The following is a 26,640-nucleotide window of genomic DNA, read 5'->3' on the forward strand; positions in this document are numbered from 1 at the left end:
GGTTCTGAGATACATTTCACAAGGCTCCTGAGAAGTTCTGGCTAGATGGAGTAGTGCCCTTGGCACTGGCCATCCTGATAATCCATCCTTGTACTGGGTCTCCCTCCTTCCCTGTTTTCTCGCCCCATTCTTCACTTCTGCTCCTTGGAATCTTGTTCCCAAATAAACTACCAAACTGCACAGGAGCACTGGTTTCAGGTCCTGCTTTCAGGAGAACCCAGACTAAGACACTTGTGCAAGAATGCTGGCTCAGTCTACAGTCAATGAATAGAGTGAAGGTCTCTAGCACATGGGGGTTAAATCTTAGCCTTAGAGACTCATCACAAATCACTGTTAGAATGAGTCCAAGCTGACCTAGAGAAAAGTCAGGTGATAGTGTGACATGGCTCACCAAACTGTGGAAATAAAAGTTGTGGGCAGTTGCTATTATTTTAAAAAATCATTTTATTAAAACATCTTCATTTCCCAAGGCACTTCAGTAGCTTTCACAAAAATATGTTTTTTTAACCAGGTGAAGCATATGCTTTAGGAGTACCACGGTAACATATCAGAAAAGAGAAGATGATTACACTGGACACGAAGTATATCCCAGTGTTACACGACTGAGCAGCTCTGAAAGAGGTGAACCCAGCTTAACTTTCTTCTTTGTAATTTTTTCCCATGATTAAGTACCACAACAGGAACACACACAATGACATCATTTTTGGCACTCAGAGAAGTGCTAGTGGCGGAGGCTGGTGAGTCCCTGCCCAGGTGGCAACCACAGACCATTGCTGGAGTGATTCTGGCTTGAAACAAACAAACAAAAAAAGGACACGAACCGGGAGGCTAAGGAATCAGCCTTTCCTAAGTCTATTCTGAAGGGCAAATAACTTAAGGAGAAAAAGATACAATAAACAAACAACAAGCAAATAAACAAAACACAAAGAATCAAAATCCACATTATAGTTCTGGGAGAAGGGACAAGTTTGCTTGTCTCTCTCAGTGATATCCTTCCTTCAAGCCATACACCAGAAACCACAGTAGCTAGGAGATTTGATCACAGAGCAGTGGAAAACAAGAATAGGAGATACAATGATGCATCTCTTATGGGCCTCGACAAGCCCAATGCTTTGATCAGATGTAAACAAGTCTCCCCAGTGGTCACACTGAGTGGTCTAAGGTCTCATAAATCAATGCATTTGCCTGTGTTCTGTATCTGCTCAGTCCTCTCCATATTAATTACTTTTAGGTTTCCCCAGACTTGTGCTCTCCTGTCCTAGGGAAGCAACAATCCCAGTTAATATTCTTTGTAACTGAGAATCTAGGAGAAATCAAACTCTCTATGAAATTATTTCGTTTCCTCTAAAGTGCACCATTAGAGGGAAATGGGGGAAAGATTTTGGGGGGAGAGGGGTGGAGGGATTAGACCTCTAGTTCAATCAGGGGTCTTTTCAGGCAACCTGAAATTAAAATGTAAATTTAGCAAATGCTTCTCATATTCTTCCAAATCCCACTGATTCTAGTGAATAGTTGAGTTCTTAGGAAGTGCCAAGTCCCTCACTGTAATAGTTAGGATTTATCCAAAGTTGTCTGTCAGTAGCCACGGGGTCCCTGGAGGGAGGGTGCTCTAGGACTACATGCAACTCTGAGTGTGGGTGTCCATCAGGCCTTTGCCTCCAAAGCACTCAGTGTCTGCACAAGCCATTTCTGACAGGAGAGTCTTTTCCTTTCTCACTGGCGGCTGTGTTAGAACGCTGTGCTTTTAAGGACTGTGGGGCTTTCTTCACCATCTTTTGACATCCTTGTGTGGCTTGGAGTCTGCCTGTATTTTATTCTATAAAAGCAAGCCAAAAAAATGTTAGTAACAAATCTTAAAAAGATGTCTACCAGTCTCAAAACAAACCAACAAACCCAGAACTGAGGCTATCTCACTAAAGGCAAAGAATCATACCCAGATTCTGAAAGGCTTCTCCTCGTCTCTGCACTCTCCCAGAGCTGCTGTTGCTATGCCGATGTGCATGTGGACGTGGCGGTCTGGGTCAGGCCAGAGAGAACAGGCTGGAAACACTTGGCCAGGTCTAACCCCCTGATGGCTGAACTAGTCCAGTGCATTTCTGACTCTGTGGGCAACTCTCTGCCAGGCCCAGACCCAGAGCATCAACTTTGTGAAGAAGGAGGCCTCCTTACCCTTTGACCCTTAGCATCTGGTCGATGGTGTCTGGGAGTGGGGTGCCGAAGCTCTCTGGGAGGAACAAGGTCAGGATGGCTGTCAGGATGGTCAGACTCCCCATGAGAATGTAGGGCAGGAAGCGGTCATAGGCACCTATGGCAAAGCAGACAGAGCCCCAAGCCAGAGGTGCAGTTAGAGGAGGGCTCTCTTTCCCTCTTTGTGTTTCCATAACTCTTACAGGGATCACCTGCCTTCTGGGCATCAGCATCTCCCTGTCTGAGCTGCTACATTGGAATCTGGCACCTAGGCAGGGCTCAGAACCCAGAGTGGCACAGACCAGTGGCGCCTCGTGGTGCAGGGGAGGAGTGCAGACTGGGAAGATAGGGCTGGGCCATTTCTGTTTCTATTTTCTAGTACTGGATTTCCAAAGAACTCGAGGTACTTGTCCAGGGACAGGAATAACTCCTCCACCTCTCCAGATGTGTCATAACCTATTCAATTTATCTTCAGGCCAGATCCAAAGGTGTTTCTGCTTGTCAGGTCTACGTAGCATGTTCGCAAAGCACTCTGAGTACTCCCAGGGTGGGTGCCACCCCTTCCCAGAGATGTGCTGGCTGGGCACGTGCAAGGGAACAGCAGCTGCCATGAGGAAATAATTCAGAGGAAGAGAAAACTGGCGCCCCGTTACATAAAATGGTACAAGATATTTACACTCCATAGTTACAGGGATTCTCTGTTCATCAGACCTCTTGAATGCGTATCTTTCCCTTTCTATTCCTTCTAAATTCTGACTCCAAGGAGAAATTTCCCCAATTAAGTACACTGTCTCCCTAAACCACTCCGCAATTTCTTAGGACAGGGGAATTGTATTCTCTGAAGGAAGGCCTGGGATGGTTAAAAGAGATACAAAACCCTCTAGTTTTCTTGTCAATTTCTAGCTGGTCTATAGGTTGTTTTCCATTTATAAGTGAGTGGTTCTGCCACAGCACACCTGGACCGGAACTTTCTCCAGGCATAGATCCAGTATTGCATGGATCCCATGTGCTGTGTGTGCTTATTTTCCTGTTAACAAGTCACCCCCAGCTCACACTAAAGCCAATCAGTGCTTCCACCAACGCCCCTGCGTGCACTTGGCCCATGGGACTTACCAAGGTAAATGAAATAGGGAGACAGGATGCTGCCCAGGCGGGACGCCGTGGAGCTGACTCCCACTCCCATATTTCTGACCACTGTCGGGTACAGCTCGGCTGTGTACACGTAGACCATGGCAAAGGCAGCAGTGACTCCAAACTTGCCCACCATCACCAGGACTATAGCCAAAGAATTCAATTCTGGAGAGGTAAAGGGAAGAAGGTAGGAGAAGGCACCAAACCACTGAGAATTTTTTGCCTAAAACAAATATATATTTTTTCCCTTTTCTTGATGGGCATGGGGGGATAGTCTCTTAAACTACTTATTGTAGGATAAAGGGCTACAGACAAGATGTCCCTCCACGCTGAATACTGAGAGGAGGCTGGGACCTGCAGCTGTGTCAGGACATGCTCTTCTCCTCAGGCTAAAGACCACCAGAGTAAGCCTGCTTTCCAGTCCAGAAGTCCTGAAGACATGTCTGTCTGAGGGGCAGCTGGCACCCCATAACCTCACATTGCAGGTACTGTGGACTCAACCAGTGACCTGTGGATGAAGGGGGAGTCTGACTCATTTCATGCTTGCACTCTACTCAACATTTCAAGACCAACAGACCCTCAGGAATGATCCTTCTATCTCTCCTGCCTGCTGTGCCAATGGAGACACGCTGGGTGGCTTGTGGGTCATCCAAAGCTCCAAAGTGAACCTCGACATACATTCCTGAGCTCCTGTCAATGCTTCAGTGGGGGCTGTTCTTGTGCAAAGTGTTGCCAGCCTCAAGGGACCACAAATGATCACCAGAGGCCCCCAAATCCATGAAACTCTGGGTACCATGATGGACATGAAGGTCCATAAACCGTTTTATGAACTGTCAAAGAGCGCTGCCTCCCACCCTTCTATGGGATAGCAAGGCAATTTTATAAATAAAATCCTGGTACTAGCCTGTGAGAGCCACAATGGGGCCTGGCCCCTCTCTTCTCCTTCTCTTCACCTCCTACCAGCTCCCTCTTTCTCCTCAGACTTGCCAGACTCGTCACCTTCTCAGGGTCTTTGCCTTTGCTGTTTTCTTGGCCTGGAATGTTCTGCTCCTAGCCTTCTTCATGTCTTTCTCCATCATCCCATCTGTTTCTGCTCAGTTGTCCCGTCTTCAGGGGCACTGTCTGTGACCACTCTATATATAAACTAAGCTCTCCACTGTCCTTTAAAAGGTAACACAGCTTGTACTATAATAAGCGTTTTATTTACTTGTTTATTGTCTGTCTTCTCCAGTGGAGTGTGAGCTCCAGGAGGGCCTGGGGCTCTGTCCAACTCCTTAATTTCTGCATCTTTAGCCCCAAGCAGAGTGGCAGAGTGCCTCACCCACAGTAAACACTCAGTACCTACTTATTGAATAAATGAATGGCTAAGATGTGGCCATGTTAAAAAGACATAGGGATGGCTCTCTTTCCTCCCCTGCACTCTACAGAGAAAAACAAATACACACAGATTGACTTGGGTAGGGAGAAAATTAACCACCAGCCCCACATGGTTGCTCTCCCTCCTCCCCCAGAGCCCAGGCCACGATGACTGTCTGGTCCCAGGAGACACCTGATTTGTTGGCTGAGAATGCAGATGTGCAGGCGAGCTGTGATGGCATGACTTTTATCTCTTTATTAATTGCGGGCAGACAGTCTGGAAGGGATTGAGTGACTCAGTGGATATTCTAGCCTGCAGAAGAGTATGCTCCCTACCTGGGGGCACCAGCTGCACAAAGAGAAGCACGCCGCCGCCCAGGAAGAGGGCGGTGGCCATGGAATAGCGTCGGGGCAGGTGCCGCAGCAGCAGCCAGGCCAACACATATGCCGGGACTTCAACCACAGCCGAAAGGAAGCAGTTCAAGTAGACGTCTCCATGCAAGTTAGGAGTGTCAAGGGAAAGCCCGAAATAGCCCACTGATATGGTCATCCTGAAACAGAATGCAGAAGAAAGGTGGAGAAGCGGCATTCACGTGCCTCCCAAGCTGGGTGACTTTTAAAAAACAATTATTGCAGGAAATTCAAAACTATCCTTACCAGGAGGGCAGCAGATTTAACCCTGAGTCTTCTCAGAATGAAAGATAACTTCCCCCAGCTCAGGGTACCTTCTGGGCCAGAGCTCTTTCAGAGCATTTCAAACAAAGTGTCCCAGCAAAAAGACTTACATAATTCAGACAGATTTACTGTGTTGGAAAAAAAAGAAAAACAGAACCCAAAAAACTCCAACCTACCTTTAGGCTTTAAAAATCCAAAGCTGAAGTGCTCACAAAAGCCTACTTCCCTACTCTCTGAATCTCCCCATATCTAACAACTGCAGTAGCTAGGGAACGAGGAAAGAGGCAGGTACCAATGGGCTGTGATAAGACCAGAGGGATAAGATAAAATAAAGAACAATCATTAGTCAAACATTTGGAGATAGATTCCTGGCAGACTCTCTCAGGCGACCAGCCAAGAAGAGGCCTGTCAGAAGCAGCTGACCCCAACCCCACCGGACTGTGGGGAGGAGAGGGAGCCCCCAGTGGGCCATGTTGTCTCCTGTCTGCATGCCTCCTGCTGCCCCTGGCCTGCACCTGGTCCCCAGGAGGTGTTCTCTCTGTTGATGGTCAGCACTCTTTGGCAACCAGACCTGAATGAATCAGACTGTTTCTAAGTTATCTGCAGGTTGAAACCACAGCTGGTACAATCAGGGCAAAGGGCACGTGCAGGTGTCCCTGGGAAATCCAGAGCAGGAGGAGTGCCTAGGTGACTACAGAATGCCACGGGCTGTCAAGTCTGTGGTGCAGGCTGAATGCTGGTCCTGTTTCAGGCTGACTCAGGGGTGATGTACTGCCCTGAGGGATCCCAGGCCATTCCTTGAAAGTGGGTGATGCATCGTACCCCCAAGTGAGTAAAACGGCTGGCTGCCAAGGCTTGTTGACTCTGAGAGGAAGTCTGCCTACCTCCCCTAGCAGGCAGGCTCAGGTCGTCACCTGCAATCCCAAGGGTCTGGCCACTGACCAAACGCTATCCAGGCACTCGGATGTGTTCCTTCTCTCTGGTCAGTCACAAATCCCTCCCTGACACACTTGGTGAAATGTCTCGTTAGAAGGAATCTGATGAGGACATCTAGGCCATGGCTCTGCCTCCAGGACAGTCTCCAAACATCCTAGAGGGAAGATGTCCTGCTTCCACATTTCCAGAATGTACTTAGCAGCCTCTGTAACTGAAAGGACATGGTGTCTTCACTTAGAATTTCTTAAAGGCCTCACCTGTCCTCCTCACTGATGCACAGGGGACAGGAACAATTAAACTGGTCTCGAAGTCAGCAAGACTCACCTCATGACCTGGAGGGGTCCCCAGAGATCCCATATCTCCCCCCAAAGCCCCACAACAGTTTTCATTCTCCTCTTCTGAGATCCCGTTAAGAATGGTAACATGCCCATTTCTTTCATTGCAAGGCACATTCCTGCCGCTTTCGGATGACACAGGCATGTGTCAGTTTTGGTCTGAGACATGTCTGCAAATGAGAGGCCTGACAGCCACTGCCAGAAGCTTTGTTTGGAGGCCTCGGGTAGGTCTCACTTACTCACCACAGGATTATGGACATGATGGTGACTATCCGGATATTCCGGGTTCGGAGCAGATCCAGGATGCTGTGGGACTGCTGCTTCTTGGAGCTTAGGTCTTGCAGCTGCAGGAACAACATGACAAGGGTATGGGAGGGAGAGAAGGCTGGAGACTCAGAGACCGGATAACACACTTGAAACCCTAGCATCTTTGCTTTCGGTGTCTCTGAGATGGGGGTGTTTTACGTTTCTTGCTCGAAAAGAAGAGTGAGTATAGTGACTATACCCTGGGCTGCAGAAGGCTTCCCCAAGCCTTGTCGATAACAAATTAGTAGACAAGAATGAGGAAGAAGAGAGGTGACTAGTCCCTTGGGCAATTCGGCCGACGAAGAGGCTCAGGCTGACTGCTCCCTCCCGGCACCACCCCCAGCCTCTCAGTGGCTACATTCCAGGGAGGCCTCTGAGCATTCCTTCCCAAGGCTGGCTCCCAGCCCTCTGGGTCAGAGAGAGAAACTGGCTGTGTAGTTTACTGATATGGTATTTTAAAAGAATTAATGTTTTCAGCCCTTATACCATGTAGTTACTGGTCTATTTCCAAGGAAAAAAATTTCTGACAGAAAAACAGGAAAATTGACCTCAGCTTCACCCAGAGTAACTTCCTTTGAAATTTGGCACAGCCAAGGACATTAATAAACCACACGTCTAAACACACTGATGTTGCTTTCTTAAGCAAACCCAGCTTTGGAGTTTGTTTTTCCCGAGTTAGCAGTTCAACAAAAGGTCAATTTTTGACTTAATGGATCCCCTGAAATAGCCTCATTTCCACAAAGATGCCAATGGGACTTATGGGTTCACCCAGATTGACCCCTGCGAAGCTACCAAGGCCACCTCACTTAAAGGCCCTCCCTCCATCTACTCCTCCCTGAACTTTGTGCCCCAGAGCCCTTTCTAGGACATGCTGAGTGGGATTTGGTGCTGGGCCACCCCTTAACTGTGAGGCTGGCAAGGCTGTCAGTGGTCAGCAGCTTCTCTGCTGCCTATAATAACTGGTCTGTCTTTCCCAAGCCCCAAGTCTGCATCTGGAGCCCTGAGCGACCCTAACAAGCCTGCGCACGCCCTGCAGTGTGACTGCTGGTGGCTGTTCTCACAGCCAGTCCCTTGTCTTCCTGTCAGAGCAGAGGCACTTCAGAACCCCATCAGCCAGTAATGACAACTTCTAACCTCTTCTCGTAGTTATGAGACTGAGGAAGACCACTTGCTGCAGAGAGGGTGGAAAGAGGTAACAGGAAGGAGAAGCAAGACCCAGGAATCAGGCAGAGCCAGGAAATTCCTCATGGCGTGTGAGAACAGAGTTTGCAGGGAGGGGTGGTGGCAGATATCAAAAAGGGCTTGGCTCCAAGACAATACTCAACAACTCCCCATTGGTGGGCGGAAGGAGACGGAACATTTCTAACTCCAAATCTATTTTTGCTTCGTATTTTAGGTGCTGCATTAGTTTTTAAGATGAGAAACTACCTTGTAAGAAACCTTGATTTCCCAGAATGCTAACTTTAGGAAAGGCCTATTACTCATAAAAAGTTATTATTATTAGAAGTAATGGTTCAACTGTATAATCATCTAGAAAAGACTTATGTAGAGTATGAAAACCTAAAATCCATGGGAAAGTTGAAGGGAATTTAGGCAGCTGGCACCTTCTCCTCAATTTTGATTTTAACAGGGCCTGCCATGGGGGCAGCTGGGGCTTGGGCAGGGAGAAGGCTGGGCTCCTGTGTGAAGGGAGGGCTTCAGGGCTGTGTGGTGCTACCCTAAAATCATGGTCACTGAGACCCTACCACCAGCTCCCACACAGTGCTCACCTCACTTGAGTCAAAGATGGTTGAGGGTGCAACAATCCCGTTGATTCGGGCAGCCCTGCGGATGATCACCTCTGCCTCTTTAAATCGTCCCTGAGAGATGAGCCATCGGGGTGACTCAGGGATGAACCTGGAAGTACAGGAGCGATCTTACTGGGGCCTTCCTGCCCAAGAGACCAGGTGGGGCATAACTAGAGGTGGGAAATGGGGTTTCGGAACCAGAGCTAGGTTTGGGGAATGTTTTGGTGTTTCAGAGCCAGAAGTAGAGATGCACCATACTACATCCAGTAATGACCTGAAGTGTAAGCTTCTGATTACAGGGGAGTACACAAAAGTTAGAGGGGCCAGCACCCCATGATGGGATTCTGCCACTGGCTGGCCACCTCCATTTCTGAAGAGTAGTGGTGCCACCTGCTGGCCACGAAGTAGCAGACGCAAGGTGGGCTCTGGAAGCCTGATTTCTGTTGGGGGGCTCAGCCCATCCCAGACCCTTACCTTGCTGTACTCCCCTGCTTGTCCTGGGCAGCCACAGAAGATTCTGCACTGGCCTCTCAGCCTCTAGTTTTTCCTCGCCCACCTACCCCTGATTCATCCAACTGACTTGCCGGAATCTGCCTATGTTTACCAAGGGACTTGGCTGCTTTGAGAACTGTGGATCTTATTTTCTACCTCTTAAGTAGCCCCTGCCCTTCAGTCACAGCCAGGACTCATGCTGTGCTCTGTATCTTCTCCCACCATATTCTGGAATGCTCTCACAACCGTGTGATGTGCTCTCACCATCCCCACCTGCGAGGAGCAATTCCCACCTTAGCCCCTCGGCTGTGCTCTCTCTGTTGGTACAGAGTGGCCTGCTCTCTGCCTGTCCAATTCCTCTATCTTGGAGGCTCACATGGGGCCTGGCTTCCTCTGTCCAGCTTCCCTGAGACTCTTGCTTACAACGTGCTCCCTATTCTCCCAATAGGGCCTTGGCAACACACAACTGGAGCCGGGGTCTCAGGTGTCCTGTCCTGCAGTCCCATAGCTTCTGGGAGGTCGTGCTAGAACCCATCGTCTCACAGCTACCGCTTCCTCCTCTCCTTGAACTCTGATCAACCCAGTACAGAGCTGAGGACAAGTCTGTTGATGTCCTGGGGCTGTTTTGTTTTGTTTTTGGCTTTTCTGAGTATGGAAAAAACACGTTTTTAAAACTTAGTAAGTAGTTTAGACTTCTGTCTCTGGGAGCCCAGATGGGGATTTGTGGGTTGCTGCTGCCCTCTAGTAACAGCCAGACAGAAGACATCCTGCTGGTGGGCACCACTCACCACCAAAGCACCACGCACAGCACCCCCGGCACAGTCAGCGCCAGCAGCAGCATCCGCCAGTCTCTGATGAAGTAAGCAAACAGTGGCAGCAGCATGTAGCCAAATGCATAAAATATGCACACTCCTAACGTAGAGAATATAATACGAACTGACTTGCCAAGAATTTCTGTTCCTGTTCAAAACAAGGGAGGAGTCATGTTAGTATTTTAATTCAAGTTATTTCCTTACTAATCTTCTATTGCATAATTTTCAATGTGCAGATAAGAAAGCAGGCAGAATTACCTCAAAGTTTCCAAACCCTAGGGAGGGATGGGATTTGGACCATCTGCTGGGGGATGGTCCTTAGCAACAGTTCTCTCCTGAAACTGTCATCACTTCCCGAAGCCTTACACTGAAGATGCTACATCAGGCCTCAAAATGTAATCTTCACGTGAGGAAGAGTTCATTAAAGGGGGAGTTATTATTAAGGCCACACATGCTGACTGTTACATTTAAAAATATTCTATTAAATGTTAAGAGAAAGACATAATCCTTTCAACAATCAACCCAAGGAAACCCAAGACAAATAAGCTAGAGTTAGATTCCTCTGAACAGTGAGACTGGCAACTTTTCAGTGAGGACAAACCTGCAGTGTGGACTCTGAATTAAAACTCTCAAGGTCACATGACTAGACCTAGACTAGACTACTCCTATCAATTTATTCTTGCCAGTAGACTTCACTGGCTACTATGTTTTGCAGGAGAGGCAGTTTTCCTCCTTGGCGAGCCTCCCAATCAAGGCCCTTGCTCCTCATGTCACGTCTCCCTCTGCTACCTCAACTCTGGGCAGTGCAGGCCCTATTTTTAACGAATGGTCTTGGGTGGGTTTTAGTAAAATGGCATCATTTTACCAGAGACATTACATAATGAGACCAAGGTGCCACACCTCAGAGGCCAGAAAAGAACTGGAATTCAGTGCTCAGGTTATTGTGCTGCTGGGGACCCAAGGCTGGGCACTTGGTGGACTCTGTCCCTGCCTACAAACTGGGTTCACATCCTGGTAAGTGTTGCAAGAGACCACTTCCCCTGGAGGGACATTACAGCTGTCTCCAGAAAGTGGGTGCCGAGATGATGGAGAAACAGAGGATTAAGTACTCAACTCCAACTTGATGGCCATACCCAGGACAAATGCTGCCACATAGTTGGAGATCTGGCCCATGCCTACAAGGAAAAACAGCACAGCAAACATCTCAAAGTTCTTCGAGAAGATCTGCAGGAAGCTGAAGCCTGTCTGCATGCCCATGGTCACAAACAGCACGTTCTTCCGACCAAACCTAGGAAGGAAAGGAGAATAAAAGAGAACCAGCTGGGGCAAAGCAGCAGGAATGGGCTCCACCAAGAGAGGCTGTCCCAAGTAATTCAGGGAGAGGTCATGGACAGTGCTGCCAGGGTGCCTGGTGCAGGGACAATCCTGGCCTCTCAGTGCCTTAGCTGTTACTCCCCCCACTGCTCCTCAGGACAAATGTGCAGCCTAGGTACCAAGGTTGCCCAAAAGGCAATGCCAGAATTAAGAAAATGATTACAAGGGGTTGAAACACATTCATTATGCTTAAATAATACATTCATAATTTATTGTTTTTAAAACAACCATTTACTTCAGAGGATGATGGAGAAATAATAATTCACTATAAATAAAAACTGATAAATAAAGGGAAAAACATTTGTCTTGACTTTCCTATGAAAACTAGGTGAACAGTAAGCAGTAACAGATAAGGGGAATTATCATTTTATAATAGTATTCCAACTATTAAATGAAAACAAAGTGATAAAATTAGGACATCACCATTTGATAATCCCCAAAGAGTAAACAGATATGGGCATTATGTTTCAATGACTGCTATCATAAAAAGACACTTGAACATTGTAACTCCTGCAGTCTTGCCAAAGGAGCTGAATCTGAATCTGATCCACGCTCTAGATCCAGCTGCAGTTTGCCAGAAATGTAGAGAAAAGGGGAATATGCTAAACTATTCCATGAGTACGCAATCAGCAAGATTCACACTGGAGGAAATTCTACAGGAGGAACAGCCCAGGCAAAGAAAAGGATGGAGAATCCCTAGATTAAAGCAGGCTAAAAGACATTGAAAAATGTCTTAAGTGGCCAGCACTAAACTTGTGTTTAAGGATGCATACTTGGATGATGAAACTACACAAAACCCAGAGGAAAGTGATTATTATAAAAGTCAGGCTAGTGGTTACTTATAGGGGAGGCAGGCTGTTGTCTTTTGGGGGGACAGATGGATAGAGCTTCTTGGCGTCCAGCAGTGTTCTATTTCCTGACTTGGTGGTACTTACAAGGTTATTTCCCTGGAATAATTCATTAAGCCACATTTGTTCTGTGAGTTTTCTATGACTGTGTTCATTTTAAAATTTAAAAAAATGTTGGGTCTTTTAGGTTTGTTGGGTTTTAAAGACATTACCTCAATAGGAAAGAACAAGTCAACCTAGTTAATTCAACCTAGCAGATTCAGCTTGTGTCTGGCCAGGGCTGGCAATATTCATTTTCATTCAATAAAAATTTATTTGAACCTCTATTATATACTAGTCACTAGAGACGTATTTGGATTGAAAAAGACACCATTTCTTCCCTCAAGGAACTTATAGTCTATAGTTGGTAAGACAGACAGTAATCGCATTTTAATCAGACAACCACACTACTGAATGTACAATTACACACTGAAACAAGTGCACTGAAGGACCAGCGCCCTAGTCCACAAGGGACACAACAGAGGAACCTATGCTGGACTGGAGGTAGGGGCTGGGGACATGGGCATTCAGAGAGGGTTTCCCTTGATGATGGGGCACTGAGATGAGGCCCAAAGATAAAGTAATTGTTGACAAAGGGGAGTGGGGAGAAAGACCAAGCTTTCCACGATATTCACAGTAGAGTGGGGGACACCAACATTAATCATATGGTAATACTTTCCATTTACCAATTTCTGATTAGGTGCTATGAAGGCAAGGCACAAGGAACCAGGGTAACGTACACTGGGGACCCTGAGGTAGCCTGCGTGGTAAAGGAAGGCCGAGGCACAGGGATGGGGTGGAGAATGCTTCAGACTGCGAGAAGAGCACACACAACTGTGGCTGGAAGGGTATGATGAAGGTGAGGGCCATCGAGGCTGGCTGTTCAATAGAAGACTGCAGAGGTGTGAAGCAGGCAGACTGCACAAGTCCTTCAGCCATGGTAAAGCTGCTTCTCCCCACTACACAGGGTTTTTTGCTTTATTTTTTTGGCATTGCTAGCATTCAGTAGACACAGGCCAGAGATGTTCTAAACATCCTAAGATGCCCAGGAGAGCCCTCACAACAAACGATTCTCTAGCTCAAAACGTCAGCAGTGCCAAGCTTGAGAAGCCCTGGCCTAGGAGACTCTGATTTCCCCCACACTGTTCTGTAGCAATAGCGCTCTACATGCCAACCAAGGGGCAGTCCCTTCCTACCCAGCGTCCCTTCCTGAGGGCTCCCTGGGATGGCAGGGAAGACAAAGACTCAGGGAACCCTTACACAGCACCAGTCCTTGACAATCTGGGGTTGGGATCAGAAATGCTCACTTTTAAAGTCTGTCAACAAAAGATCAAACATACACACATGTCTACAAAAACAGGAAATATCAGCTGCTGCTTCCCAGGGGTGTGGCTCTCTTGTAATTCTGCACATAGTGTCAGATAAAATTCCTCTGACCACACAGGATTAATTTAATTGCTCTTGAATTTCAGGCTTATTCATATGCCAGAAAGCAGTCCTATATAAAAAATTACTGTTGGTATTAAAGACAACAATGGAAGGCATGAATCCATTGCTCTTAGGTAATTTGTTTGGCTTGGATTTTTGAGCTGGCTCAGTTGGGAGTAAACTGTTCATTCCACAGAGCCTTGGGCCTTCGAGCAGGGTGCTTAATGAGCCTGATGGGTGGTGTTGGGAGCTGAAGGCAGGGCCTGTAGCCAGAACAGCCACACTTTTGGCTATTTGATTTACTAGACTTAAATGATCCTACTTAAGTCTGCTGGAAAAAAAAATGTTCAAAGGTTTCAAAAACACTGTACTAGCCCTTCTGAAGACTAAGGTGGTTCTCAAGTTACTCATTAATTTTGTTTCTACTGTTTCCTTGGGAGCAGATCTCTTGGAACGTCAGTTCTTTGCTCAGGTAATCATGGTGTTCTATGGTCATCAGGTTCTGAGGCTAGCCCACCAAGATCCACCTAACCCAGGACACAGCTGACCCAGAAAAATGCCCTGAGTTTCAGCACTGAAACTGGGGTACCTCCTCCTAGTTTTGCTCACATCGAGGTAATTCCTCTGAGTCTCAGCTGCCACCCAACCCTGTGAGAGAATTCCCGCCATCCCTCTAGGAGGACCTCTCAGCTCAGTTCAGGGCACGGCCTCTTCTGACTCTACACTGTCCCCAGGCAGTTTCATCCACCCGTGGGGCTTCGATAAGGGTTCTATGAGCTGACAATTCCCAAATGTGTTTCTCTAGCCCAAACCTTTCATGGGTACCATATCCATACATCCACCTCCATATTCATTTCCCCCTGAGATCCCTAAGTCTCACCGTCACCCCAAATTTGGTATGTTCAAATTAAACTGAACATCTCCTTCTGCAAACATGGTCCTCCGCCAGAGTGCTCTGTCTTAGAGAAGGTATCGTCATCTACCTGGTTGTGCGGGCCAGTCTTCCTCCCCTCACTTCCTGCATCCAGCCCAGAGCCAAGTCCTGTTAATTTTACATCCTACCACTCCTCTCCGTTTCTACTGCCCTCAGCCTAGTAAGCCACCATCATTTCCTGCATAAATTATTGTGATAACCTCTTAATTGGTCTTTCCATAATCCCTCTTGCTTCCTTTCAAGCCTTTCTCCACAAAGCTATCAAACAATCTTGTTAAAAATGCAAAATCTGACTATGTCACACTCTCCACGGCCCTCCTTGCTCTGTGACTAAAGCCCAGACCCCAACCTGTCGTCCGCTGAGCCCGGCCTGCTGTGCTGCTGCATGGGCCTCAGCCCACCTCGCTGCCTCATCTCTGTGCCGCTCTCCACACCGCGCCAGAGGAATTTCTTCCGGCCCCTCAAGTGTGCTATACCTTTTCTTGAGTCTAGGCCTAAGGACATGTGGCTCTCTCTGTCCAGAATGCTCTTTCCTCTCTCCACCCCATTAGCTAAATAATTTCTACATATCTTCCAATCCCCAGCACATGCCTCACCGTCTCAGGGCAGCCTCTCGCGGCCTCCTCTGTCAGACCCTCTCTGGGCCCCTTGTACTTCTCCTCAACTCGTTGTTTAATATGTTCTGTCTTGCTGGAAGGCAAGTTCTAGGAGAACTACAGGGCCCTAGAACAGTAGTTCATACCAAACAGAGGTTCAGGACTCTGGGCCTGAATCTTAGCTCTGCCACTTGTCAGCTGTGTGACATCTAATTCCTCTGGGTTTCATTTTTCCCATCTGTAAAATGCAAATAATATTTTCTACTTCATAGGATTATGAAGATTAAACTATTTGTTGTTTTTTTATTGGTACAGTGCTCATAAGAGTGAATGGCACACATGAGGCGCTCAGTGTTTGTTAAATAAATATGAGTAATCAGCTGATGGTTGCTGCTTGGCTAAGGGCCTGGGGAAGCAAAGGCCTTTCCCTTAAACGGGTCAGTGTCTCAGGCTCATTGAGAATCTTCAATCAGTGGTCATGGCCTTCTTAACTCTTTAATGCTCACTGGTGACTGGAGGAATTTGCATCTTTTTAAAATAACTAGGTGACACTCTGGAAAGGACAAATCTAGTGAGAAGTGCACATATTTCTTATGAGGAAAGATTTCTTCCAGGTGAAGACATTAGTTCATAGATGCAAACATGCCAAAACATCCCTCTGTGTGTGTGCCACAGGATAAAATGGCTATGTTCTTAGGGCAGGATGACATTCTCATCCCGAACTTCCCTATAAAAGACTTCCCCAAGCTGGGAGGATGCTGGGACTCCTCTCCAGCGGGTGACCCAGTGTGGCCAAGGACCTTGTTGAAGGCTGCTCTCCTCACCATGGGCTTCTCCCACAGATCTTGAAGCCCTGGGGTAGAAAGACACAATATAATAAACCCCTCTGAGGACTTCGTGGAAACTGTAGACCTTTCTTCAGAAAAATGCTCACATACAATCTCTAAAATTTTACATGTACTTTTCAGAGTAGATGAACTCCCTAAACCACGAATGGACCGTGAGTTAACAGCCTTGGAATTACACAAATAATCTGCTTACGGGTTAAAGCAGCACACTTCCTGCTCACTGCAAAGTGCCATAACCACAGGCCTCTCAGCTAAAGGGAATCAGCCCTGTGGACACAGGAGTTCTGCCCATCACACTGCTACTGGCTAGTGAGATCTCCTCTCCCCTCGAGGAGAGAGCAATGGTTCTGGGGACACAGAAGCGGCCATCCGTGGAATGCCTTAAGACCTACAATCGAGCTCACGTGCACGTGTGTGTGGTGTCTACCTCTCCTACGTTTGAAGACATGCAAGAGTCACTCTAACCTAAGGAAGGCCAACCAGGCAGCGCAGAAGGGAACCATGGTCTGTCTCCTGGTCAGCTGGACCGTGGGCATGCTCGGCTGAGGCTGTGCTCGGCAAGCAGCGGGGAGGGGGCGCTGACTCTCTTTACTTGGTCTGGAGTCTGTGCTGTAGATGTGGCTTCCACTTTTTAAAACACAAGGCCCTGGGCTGAGAGAATACTACCTTGCTCAGTGCTGGGCCCCCTGCAGCTGCAGGAGACAGACACCCACCTTACCTGTCTGAGAGCTGCCCCGAAATGAAGGAGCCCATCAGCACACCCACAAAAAACAAGGAGATCGTGAGCGGGGCCTTCCAGTCGTCCTCACACACCAGGTTCCACTGAAAGAGGAGCAAAGGGATGTATCACTCATTTCTTTTTTAAAAATGTTTTAAATGTGAGACTTCTTGGAAGATGACATCAGAACATCCTGCATCACTGCCTCTGTTTCCACGACCACAAAGATGTGTGAGCTCACTGAGGCAGGTGACAGCTCGTGAGGTAGCCAGGCAGAGAGCAGCTTTCCCCTCACAGGGTGAGTGGCCTCCCTCACCATCCTGTTGTTCACAGCTTTTAGCCCCACTGTCTTGCTACCAATTTGAGGAGGGGAGACAGGCACGGAGCAAGTACTCTCTGCCCACGTGCCAACCCAGGAGGAGGCGAGGCCTCACATGGTCGCTTCTGAGGATCTGGGCCAAGCCCAGGACTGTGGATGGGGCAGGGCTCCCTTTCAGTGGGGTTCAGGCCACTGGCAGGGGTGGCACAGGAGTGGTTCCAGAGCAGGGCTCTGGGGCCCTAATAGTCAAAGCATCTAGCGAGGGCCTGAGGCCAGAGGGCCTGGTTGTACCTTCTGGATCTGTTCCTCCAGCTCTGCTCAGGATCCAGCACTGGGCAATGACCCCTGGGTCCTTCTGCTGACATTTAGAGCTGGGATCCCTGATGCTACGCCAGCACTAGGCCCAACTACAGCCAAGAGCTCTGAGTTAGGAGCTAAGAAACTGGGTTTTACTTTCTACTCTACTATTAACTGGTTACAAGATTTGGGACAAGATTTTCCACCTCATTGTGCCTTAATTTCCCCATTTGCGAAACAGGGACTAGGGTAGGGAACAGGCTATGGTGCTTGAATTTCCCAGCATCCAATGCAGAGTTCCATCTACAGTTACCATGGAAAGAGGTCTGTGGGCACAGGGACCTGAACACTCAAGACATTAGGTCGCCCCAGCCTAACAAGGGCTGAAAGAAGGAAGAAAAACCAAAACAGGAAGCTTGGTGGTTCCCAGAAAAATGTTTTCCAGAACACAGAGGTGGTGCTCAGTAGTAACCAACAAGGCCACCTTCTAGGGAATTTAGACCCTTGCTTGCCTGGTGCCAGGCTGCTGGCCTGCCCTCTGTGGAGCCCGCCCACTCCCGGAGAATGTGCGGCTTCCAAGAACAAAGCATCTCTTCCAGGCAGGGACAGTGGGAAAAGCAAGTGTGCTTCTCAGCCCTGCTGGGCAGTGTGTGCACACAGCCTCCAGGCATCTCAGAGGGGTCAGAGGGCAGCCCTCAGGGTGGACATGCAGAACCCCCGCAGCTGATGATAAGGATCACTGAGCCACACAGCTGGCTCTCCACTCTGGAGCAAGTATGCACCTTGGATGGACTGAGAATGGGGTGGTGATCCCCACCCCAGGGAAGAGTTGTGGGTCGCCAACTCCTAAATCTAGAGGAAGCCCAGACCAGCAGGAGGCAAGCAAGGAGCACCAAGGTCTACAGCCTTCCCACCTCTGGAGCCGCAGTGGTGCCAGCCCCCAGATACCATCTCTCTTCTAGCAGGGTGAGTCCAGACATGGCTGCTGACGTCAGGATGGAAGTGGCAGGGGACTCAATGATGGGGCGTCAGCCCCTGGGTGTGAGGAAGAGCTTCACAGCCAGATTATGGCTACTGCCACTCTTGAATGTGATGCTATCTATTCCCAGCTAGCATGCACTGCTTTTGTAGATAGAGAGATTTAAAAAAATGAATAGACAGTAGCTGCTTCTCAGTAGGTCTCTCATGAGGACTGGGGGCTAACAGCTGAGTTAGACTAGAAATCCATAGAGACTTCTACAATGAGTTCTGGGGTGAAACCTCCCCCGCCCCACCTCTACCCCATGTCAGGTCTCCCAATATAGGCTTCTAGGGAGTTCTGAACTGGCAAGGCCAAATGTTACCTGGAACCAAGTCAGACTACGCTCTGCAGGAGAGAAGATAACTGTAGTGCTCACCTTAGGATAGGTCCCCAGAACATCTCTGGTCCCTGCAGCCTCACCCTGACCACCGGGTCCAGCCCATCCATATTCTGGGCAAGTGTGTTACTCCCTGAAGTAACTGGGCTCTCTATCTACCACTGACAGTTTTTAGCAATTCTCAGGGCCTCACTTTGGGCCCTCCAAAAGCAAGAATGGGTTAATCCTTCCTTCCTACTGGCCACAAGGGGCCTGTAAGTAGCATCAGGAAAGGTAATAGGTCTTAAAAAATGAACAGAAGGGCAGGCACAGACTAGGTCCCACCCAGCCAACCCATCCACTTACCTGTCAACCACCAGATGGACTGCAGTGAGCCCTGAATCCTCTTTAGGAAGGGTGGGATGAGAAGCCCATGAGTCCAGGCTATGTAGCCTGGGCTTGTTGTGTTTACAGAAGAATCGAGTATTCCTTACACTGACTTCCTGGCTCCTCAGCCAAGACTAAAAAGCAGCTACCGACTAGCTCACTGATGCCTCCACTTGGTAAGTAGGATGGGCTGTACTGGCTGAAGACCAACGTTAGAACTGAATACGTGGGTTTAAGATTTGGGTTATGAGTCTAGCATCATTACCCCTCAGCTAGGTGAGCTGTGAAACCACGCACACACTGAAAAAAATCTGAGAGTAACCCTGGCAAGCAAGGGGCATAGACTGGCCACCCATCCTGGTCAGATATGTGTCTTTCTAGTGGCCATGGCTCCATGGAGAGATATATTCATATGTATACATAAAGCTTTTCAACCCTGGCAATCAATGCGGTGACAGATGTTGCAGCCAGATCACCCTCACATCCTACATAAAGCTTTTCAAACTACACACTTTAGTTATGTGCAGTTTATTTTATGTCATTTATACCTTAATAAAGCTGTTAAAATTTTTAAGAAGACAGAGAATCGTGTCTCTTGTATGCAGAATGTCATTGGTGCTGCTTCTCAGTTACATGAAGTAGAGAGATGATGCAGTTTCCTGAGACTAAATGTTCTGACCTGTGAGTTGGCTGGAAGGAAAAAGAGATAGGGTCTGTGCCCATAGGGCAGAAGCTCTTCCATGAGATGTACCTAGCCTGACCGCATCAATGGTCAAATACACTGGTAAGCACTACCTGTTACTGAAAGCCATGTATTCCTAGACACATTTCATCCTGTCTCCTGCTGCAATTAACGGCAAATCCTTGGTCCAAGGCTATCAGGGAAAGGAGAAGTATTTGCTACCATATCCTCTACAATGCCTGGCAGTGCCCTGCGGAGGAGAGGCTCAGTAGCTGTATGGTACCTAGGTGAGTGAGTGAATGATGAATGAAAAACCATAGTACCCCTTGGGCTTAGTCCTTGGGCTTGGAGGCCCAAAGCCCAGATGGACTCTGTACTTCAATCTCTAGAACAGAAAATTTTGCTTCCTCTCTCACCCCCTTCTCTGTGTCAGCTGTCAGAACTTTGACTCAGGGTGTCAGTTCTCAGGTAGTTAGAGAGAGGATCAATCTCATGACCAGATGTGTCTGTTGTGACTGCACGTTCATGGGGACCCAGCAAGTGGCTTGCCATGAGCTACAAAGGCAGAGATAAGGGTCGGTACTTCCCTAGGGTGAGAGAGGTCAATAAAGGCATAGCAGTGAGGCACAAGTTCCAGGTCTCTGGTGTCCCCACCTCAGAGTCAGCCCAGGGACTTCCTCCTGGGCTGACATGGCTTTTTCTTCAGGTCGACTTGGAGGTAACTGTGGGGACTCTCCTATCTTCCAAGACTATTCAAGAGTAAGACAAGGCTGAGGGAAAAGATGGTCCAGAAAAAGAGGCTTTCCAGGACAAAAGGGAGCAAGAGTGCTGCCAAAGGTGGGGCAGGGGGGTTCCGGGAAGTGGAGACTGGCAGGGAGCAAGGGGATGCAGAGGACTGCCTGGTCTTGGCTGAGACCCCAACTCACGGGTGCCAGAAGATCTAGAAGCTTCTTAAGGAATCTTTCTGGCCACAGGCTGTGCTATGGAGACACAAAAAGCAGGCAGCCCAGGCAGCCTGAGAAATCACCCGGGTTCCCAGAGAAGTATGCAGTCCTGGGCCAAGAAGCAGAAGCACTCAGGGATCTGCGGCACTGCAAGGTGGTGGTGGCTGACTCTCCAGCACTCCACAATGACTGAGGGGCCAGAGAACGGGCCAGCCGAGGAGCACGTGAACCACCAAACTATTCCTGAAACATGGGAGAACCACCTCTTTCATCTCATTAATAGTGTCCCCTTCTTTCTGCCAGGCCCAATGCCTTGTTGCAGAGTCATACAGGCACAAGCCCCAGTTCAGGGCTGGGGGGATGTTACCTTTCCTTTAAAATACTTCCGTCAATGATTTTCAATTACCCCCAAGTTTCCTTTCTATGAATTAAACTTGTCCTTTTCATCTTCACTTTAGAGAAGATTTCTAAATTGTTCGTTAATCCATTCAACAAAAATTTTCCTGAGTAACACCATCTGTATCCAACATCAAGGTCAGGACTTACGGTAGATACAAAGATGTAAATCTACCACAAAGTTTAGTACTACATGTGCACACCTTAACTTCAACAAAGAAAAAAAAAATCAAGCAGGAGACCTGAGGGTTTCATCTTGTTGAAAGACATGAATAGGAACTCGATACCAGAGTATTTACAAATACCTCTATGTCTGATTTGGGGCAGAGGGCAGGCTTGGAGATACTTAGCAAGCACAGGACTAGCTATAGTGCTCAGCAGGCCAGGTCTGGTTTGAAAGAAAATGGACCTTAGACAGACAGAGCCATCAGAAAGTTAATGCAACAGCTTCCAACAGTGACCATTCACCAGAGAGGAATAAGCAGCCTTGAAGTTGCATTCCACCATCTCCAAACAAAGGGCTAAGTAATGTATTAATCTTGCCTTCCTGAAAAGACTGACAACCTGTAAGTAGGTGAAAGGGCACAAAGCTCTTATGAAACTGCTAAGACAGCTAAAGAAATAGGCTAAATATTTAAAAGAAAAGGCTGACATTGGGGGCAACAAAGCTCAAGGACCCTTCTGGAACAGTCAGCCTTTGGAAGCTCATCCGTGCCACCACCACTGTCAGTGGAAGGCAGGGTGGGAGCAGCGAAGCAAGAGCAAATGACTACAGTAAGTCAGGGACCCTCGGGGTCAGAGGAAAATCCAAACAGAAGCCACTAGCTGCTTCTGACTTCACTGCCTCCCACTTCCGTGGGCAGCCAGAAGCAGAATCTGCAGGGACTCCTGAGTCATGGAGTATGGCTTCCCCTCTGTGGCCTCTGCCTGCAATCTGGGGCCCCTGCTTTCACAACTGTCACTGGCTTCTAGTAGGGTAACAGACTTGATTGTGAGGCTAGGACCAAGGACTAGTGATGACTAGAAGTTTTGATACGCTGTGTACTCTTTAGCCACAAAGCACAGTAGCCACCTCCAATCAGTGCCTCTTTTCTCTAGTAACAATGCCTCAGGACACTGGAATTATGTCACTAGCTGAGAGATCACAGTGGGGCCCTTGTCACACTCCTACTACCTATATGTGGAGCAAAGAGGCACCAATGCTGAGGACATCAAACGTCCAAACATACAAACACCAACACACACACACACACACACACACACACACACACACACACACACATGTCTCTTGGGGCAGCGCTCACATTCCATTGAAGGGTGACAACCTCCAGAAGCAACACAAGCAGGGTTTCCAGGACCCATGTAAGCCTCTTTGAGACTTGAGTGGGGTTTGATGCCATACCAAGATCTGTTCACTCTCCTGTTCAGCCCCTTCCCTGTGAACTCTGCCCTCCGGCTAGGTTATTTCTTGCTATTCCAGACTTTGCATCTTGCTGAGCTAACACCCCTGACTCACCGAGAGGCCTCCTTCTCCAAGAAGCGTTCCCTAATCTTTGAACCCCTGATCCTGACACTCAGTGAACCTGGGTATTCTGGAACCTGTAAAAGAGGGCTCTTTTCAATGTCCTGCTTGCTCAGTTCTGCTGAGACTACAGGGAGTACCAGTGCCTGAGTAAGATGCAAAGCACATCCACTCACATCCATGAACATCATGTCATACATCCAGATTTAATGACTGCAAGGTCACCAGGGGACAGAAAAGGCCACCCTAAAGGAAAATCCAAGGGGCCAGGGAATGAGAAAGGTCTCCCTCCACCCCAACTCAGGTTCTTACTAAGGTTGTATACCTTAATCAGATTTGGCCAAAGACATTTCCTTAGAATACCCTTAAACATTTCAGGTTAAGAAGTCATCCTGAATGGATCTTCAGATGCATGAATCCTAAAAGGCTAACTAACCATGAGCAAAAGATAAACAATTTCTTATAACATATGACCAGACAGTCATTTTGGGGTTAGAGTGGGTGGGGAAGGAGTAACTGGGAAAAGGAGCAAGAAACATGCTTGCTTTAACTTCAAAAGTTCAAGAAAGTAGACGGGCTATTTCTTCTCTCTCCAAACAGATGCCAAGAGGCTGGAGGAAAAACGGTGACAGCCCGTTGGCTCAAATTATAGCTCTGGTTCTCAGCAATCCCACTCCCATTTAGAGTAGGTCTTTGACTACTCAGAATCTTAGAGCATCTACCAGAAATCTACAGGGTCTCCTTGGCTTCCTCTCCAAAGTAGCTAACAAAATGAGTGTGCAGCCTGACATCTGTGCTGCGATGGGCATGATCCGGCTGGAAGTCAAAAGCACCTCGAAAAGTGCTCTCAAGCCACCTGGCTGGAAGATGCCCATCATTAGTGTGTAGTGAGTCGGGCGAATTGGGAGTGACAGCTTCCAGCGCTTACTTTGGCGGGGGCAGTGCGCGACCTTAACTATTGCAAGAGTCCCCCCTATGCCCCGGACCCAGGCCCTGGAGTGGAAGTGGTACCCACCTCAGTCACGATGGTCGACAGGTAGATGTCCTGGCTGAACTCCCAGCCATCCAGGCAGCTCTCCTGCTCCAGCTGCTCCAAGTCCACGTCGCGCACCGGCTCCAGCCCGAGCGCCGAGAAGTTGACGATCGTCGCGAGCCGGTAGCGCCGGCAGCTGTGAGGCACCTCGCGGCCGTCCTGCAGCCGCAGCGGGAGACTGTGGTTGCGCCAAGCGAGGCTCAGGTTCGCGGTGTCCGGCACCCGGCAGCGGTGCTCTGGCGTCGCCGTCAGGAACACGGCCGACAGGCCGTTGAAACCGTTGGGGATGATGCTGGCGCTGAGCAGAAAGAAGATGAGGCGCTGGAAGGGCCCCCACTCGCCCAGGAAGGCGGTCACCTCGTCGTAGTCCCGCATGCCGCTCTCAGCTGCCCGCGGCGCGCGGCTGGAGGTCGGAGGACGCGGAGGCGCGCGGAGGCGGGACGCTGGGGCGGGGGGCGGGGGGCTGTGCGCGTGCGCGGCGGGTACTCACCGTGGGCCGACAGAGGACGGACCAGGGGATGGCCCGCCGACTGAAAAGGCTCGTGAGCACCCGCCGCCGCTGCGGCCCTACCGAAGCGACTGGCCTTACATAGGGGCGCGAGGCCGGGAGGACTCTGGGCCTGAGCCGCCAAGCCCGCCCCACGCGGCGGCAGTGCGGCGCTGCCGGGGCGGAGCGAACGGGGACGGAGCTGAGGCCGCGCGTGACGGCGGTGGGCGGGCCCGGGCGGCCGCGCGCACCTGGGGCTGCGGGCCTCTGGGCGCCCAGCTGGGAGGTTACAGCCGACCGAGCCCTCGCTCGGCTGAGGAAGGCTGCGAGACCGTGGCGGAGCCGGGGAGGGCACAAGTGGGCCAGCCGGCAGCCAGGCTCAGGTATTAAAAATACCGCACCCCCCCCCCAACTCTTTGCCGAGCCCTTAAGGGGGAGTATGACTGGCCCAGGGTCTCACTGCTGTTTTAACTATCCTTGATACTGCCCGTCATTGCGAGAGTGACAAAGATTGTTTTGAAACCGGAACCGTTAACTGCCCCAATGGAGAGATTAGAAGCAATGCCTTAATTCTAATCCAAATGCCCTCTCCATAGTTTGGTCTGTAACAAGCCCTTTTGTTGTCCTTTAACTTGTTCAAACAAATGTAAAAATTTAACTTAAAGATTATTGACGTTCTCAGCCTAGAATTAAATGTCCCCCCTTAGATTAGTTATTTCTGCACAGAGTTGCGTTGACGGATAATTGAAAAAAGAAACAAAGCTATTAGGTAACTCTAAAGCTTCTCTATCCAATTGAATAAGTAGCTACATTTGTAATTTAACGTTTTCTACTTATATTAATAAAGTTACCAGATTTAACAAATAAAATATAGGACACCCAGTTGCAATTTCTGATAAATAATTTTATAGTAATAAAATATGCAGGGACTTATGAAATTCAAATGTATTATATAGGGCAACTCAAAAAGAAATGGGTGAAATTAATAATATATTTAGTCCAATATATCTGGAACATTATTATTTCATTCATCTAATCAATATAGAAATTATTGAGGGTATTTTATATTCTTACATTAAAAAATCATTGATCTTACATTAAAATTTTTTTCACACTGAATCTTAAGAATCCAGTGTGTGTCTTATAGCACATTTCAATTTGGATTAGCCACTTTAAGAGCTTTAAGGGCTGAGTAGGCACATGTAGCTTGTGGCTATCTTATAGGACAGCACCATTCTAAGGCTTTTAAGAATTAGGGCTGCCAAATTTAACATTGCAGGACTTTGCTTTTTATAATAATCGTGGCTTAGTGATAGAAAGAGAAAATGTACGTTTTTAAATGTAACCTGTTGGATAAAACTATTTAATAGTAATTGTATTCTACATTGAAAATTAAAACAGAGTGGGGATGCTAATCTTGCCAGCATGTTTTACACAAAGAAATATAAACATATCCATAAAACATAGTAGATTTTTTTTAAAATGAGTTTAAATTGTCAACACAAATCTTAGTCATTCCATTTGCACTTACTGTCCAATATTCCTGCCTCCCGAAATAGACTTAATCCTTTTTAACATCCAATTTCAAGTAACAGTCCTTTTCTGGAACTAACCAAGAAGGAAAATCATGCTTCTTGAACGTAAACTTGCTTTTTGCCGGGGTGGGGGAGGTGGTGGATGTAATTAGGATTTTTTTTTTTTAGAGGAGATACTAGGGATTGAACCCAAGACCTCATGCATGTTAATCATGTGCTCTACTGCTTGAATTATACCCTCCCCTCTAAACTTGTTTCTTGTACCAACTCTCAAAATTGTTTTAATATTTCAAAATAAATGAAAGCTTCTGAGAAGGCTTAGTCCAATATAACAGCTTCCGCATCAGAGTGGAGGATGATTCAGAGGGTCTGTCCAACCTCTGCTGTTGCTGCCACAGACTGTGTACAGATTTTATAGAAAGGGGACCTTGAGTAAAATCTGGAATAGCTCTTTTTTGCCAAGATCACTGTGAGGTATTATTTGCTTTGGCCTCAGAACATCAGAGTATGACCCAAGAGTGAAGGAACAGGAGTCTATTCACCTCACCAGACAACATCCCAAGTGGCATGTCATCATCATGCATTTTAAGTGCAGTAGAGCAGCTGCAGTTGAGCATGGTGTGACAGGACTTCAGTTGTCAGTGGTAGGCAGCACTTTTGTGCTGTTCTCTAGGTGTCCACTGTAGATATATTTCAGAAAAAAAAAGACAAATCTATATTCATGAACCCAATTACCGGAGGTCTGACTTTGAAGGAGATTGGGTTGCACAAATAGAAGGGCCAAAGAAATCACATTTGTACTGTTATATGATCCTACATTTTCACCCTAGTCTATTTTGGCCTGGACAGATAGATAACTAACCATGAAGAGAATAGGCCTTGAAATATTCTGCAGACTA

At 48.0% G+C, this 26,640-nt stretch overlaps 1 protein-coding gene across 1 annotated transcript; it reads right to left on the minus strand.

Annotated features, from left to right (window-relative positions):
* Positions 1-424: 424 nt before the first annotated feature.
* SLC22A5 (solute carrier family 22 member 5) lies at positions 425-24,353 on the minus strand. The gene is made up of 10 exons (XM_015246574.3): positions 23,702-24,353; positions 16,803-16,906; positions 11,151-11,305; positions 9,994-10,165; positions 8,696-8,822; positions 6,864-6,964; positions 5,011-5,225; positions 3,301-3,483; positions 2,170-2,305; positions 425-1,816 (listed from the first exon to the last, which is right to left on the minus strand). The coding sequence occupies exons 1-10, from the start codon at positions 24,092-24,094 to the stop codon at positions 1,729-1,731; spliced, it is 1,674 nt and encodes a 557-aa protein (XP_015102060.2). The 5' UTR covers positions 24,095-24,353; the 3' UTR covers positions 425-1,728.
* Positions 24,354-26,640: the final 2,287 nt, after the last annotated feature.

This window comes from Vicugna pacos, chromosome 3 (assembly GCF_048564905.1).
Source record: "Vicugna pacos chromosome 3, VicPac4, whole genome shotgun sequence".
NCBI lineage: Eukaryota > Metazoa > Chordata > Mammalia > Artiodactyla > Camelidae > Vicugna > Vicugna pacos.

Coding starts and splice junctions, on each gene's coding strand:
- SLC22A5 (XM_015246574.3), bottom strand. CDS start 24,094: ATGCGGGACTACGACGAGGTGACCGCCTTCCTGGGCGAGTGGGGGCCC. Junction 11,306..16,802: donor TCGGGGCAGCTCTCAGACAG/GTAAGGTGGGTG, acceptor TTTCCTTCCTAG/GTTTGGTCGGAAGAACGTGC. Junction 6,965..8,695: donor CCATCTTTGACTCAAGTGAG/GTGAGCACTGTG, acceptor TTGTTCCTGCAG/CTGCAAGACCTAAGCTCCAA.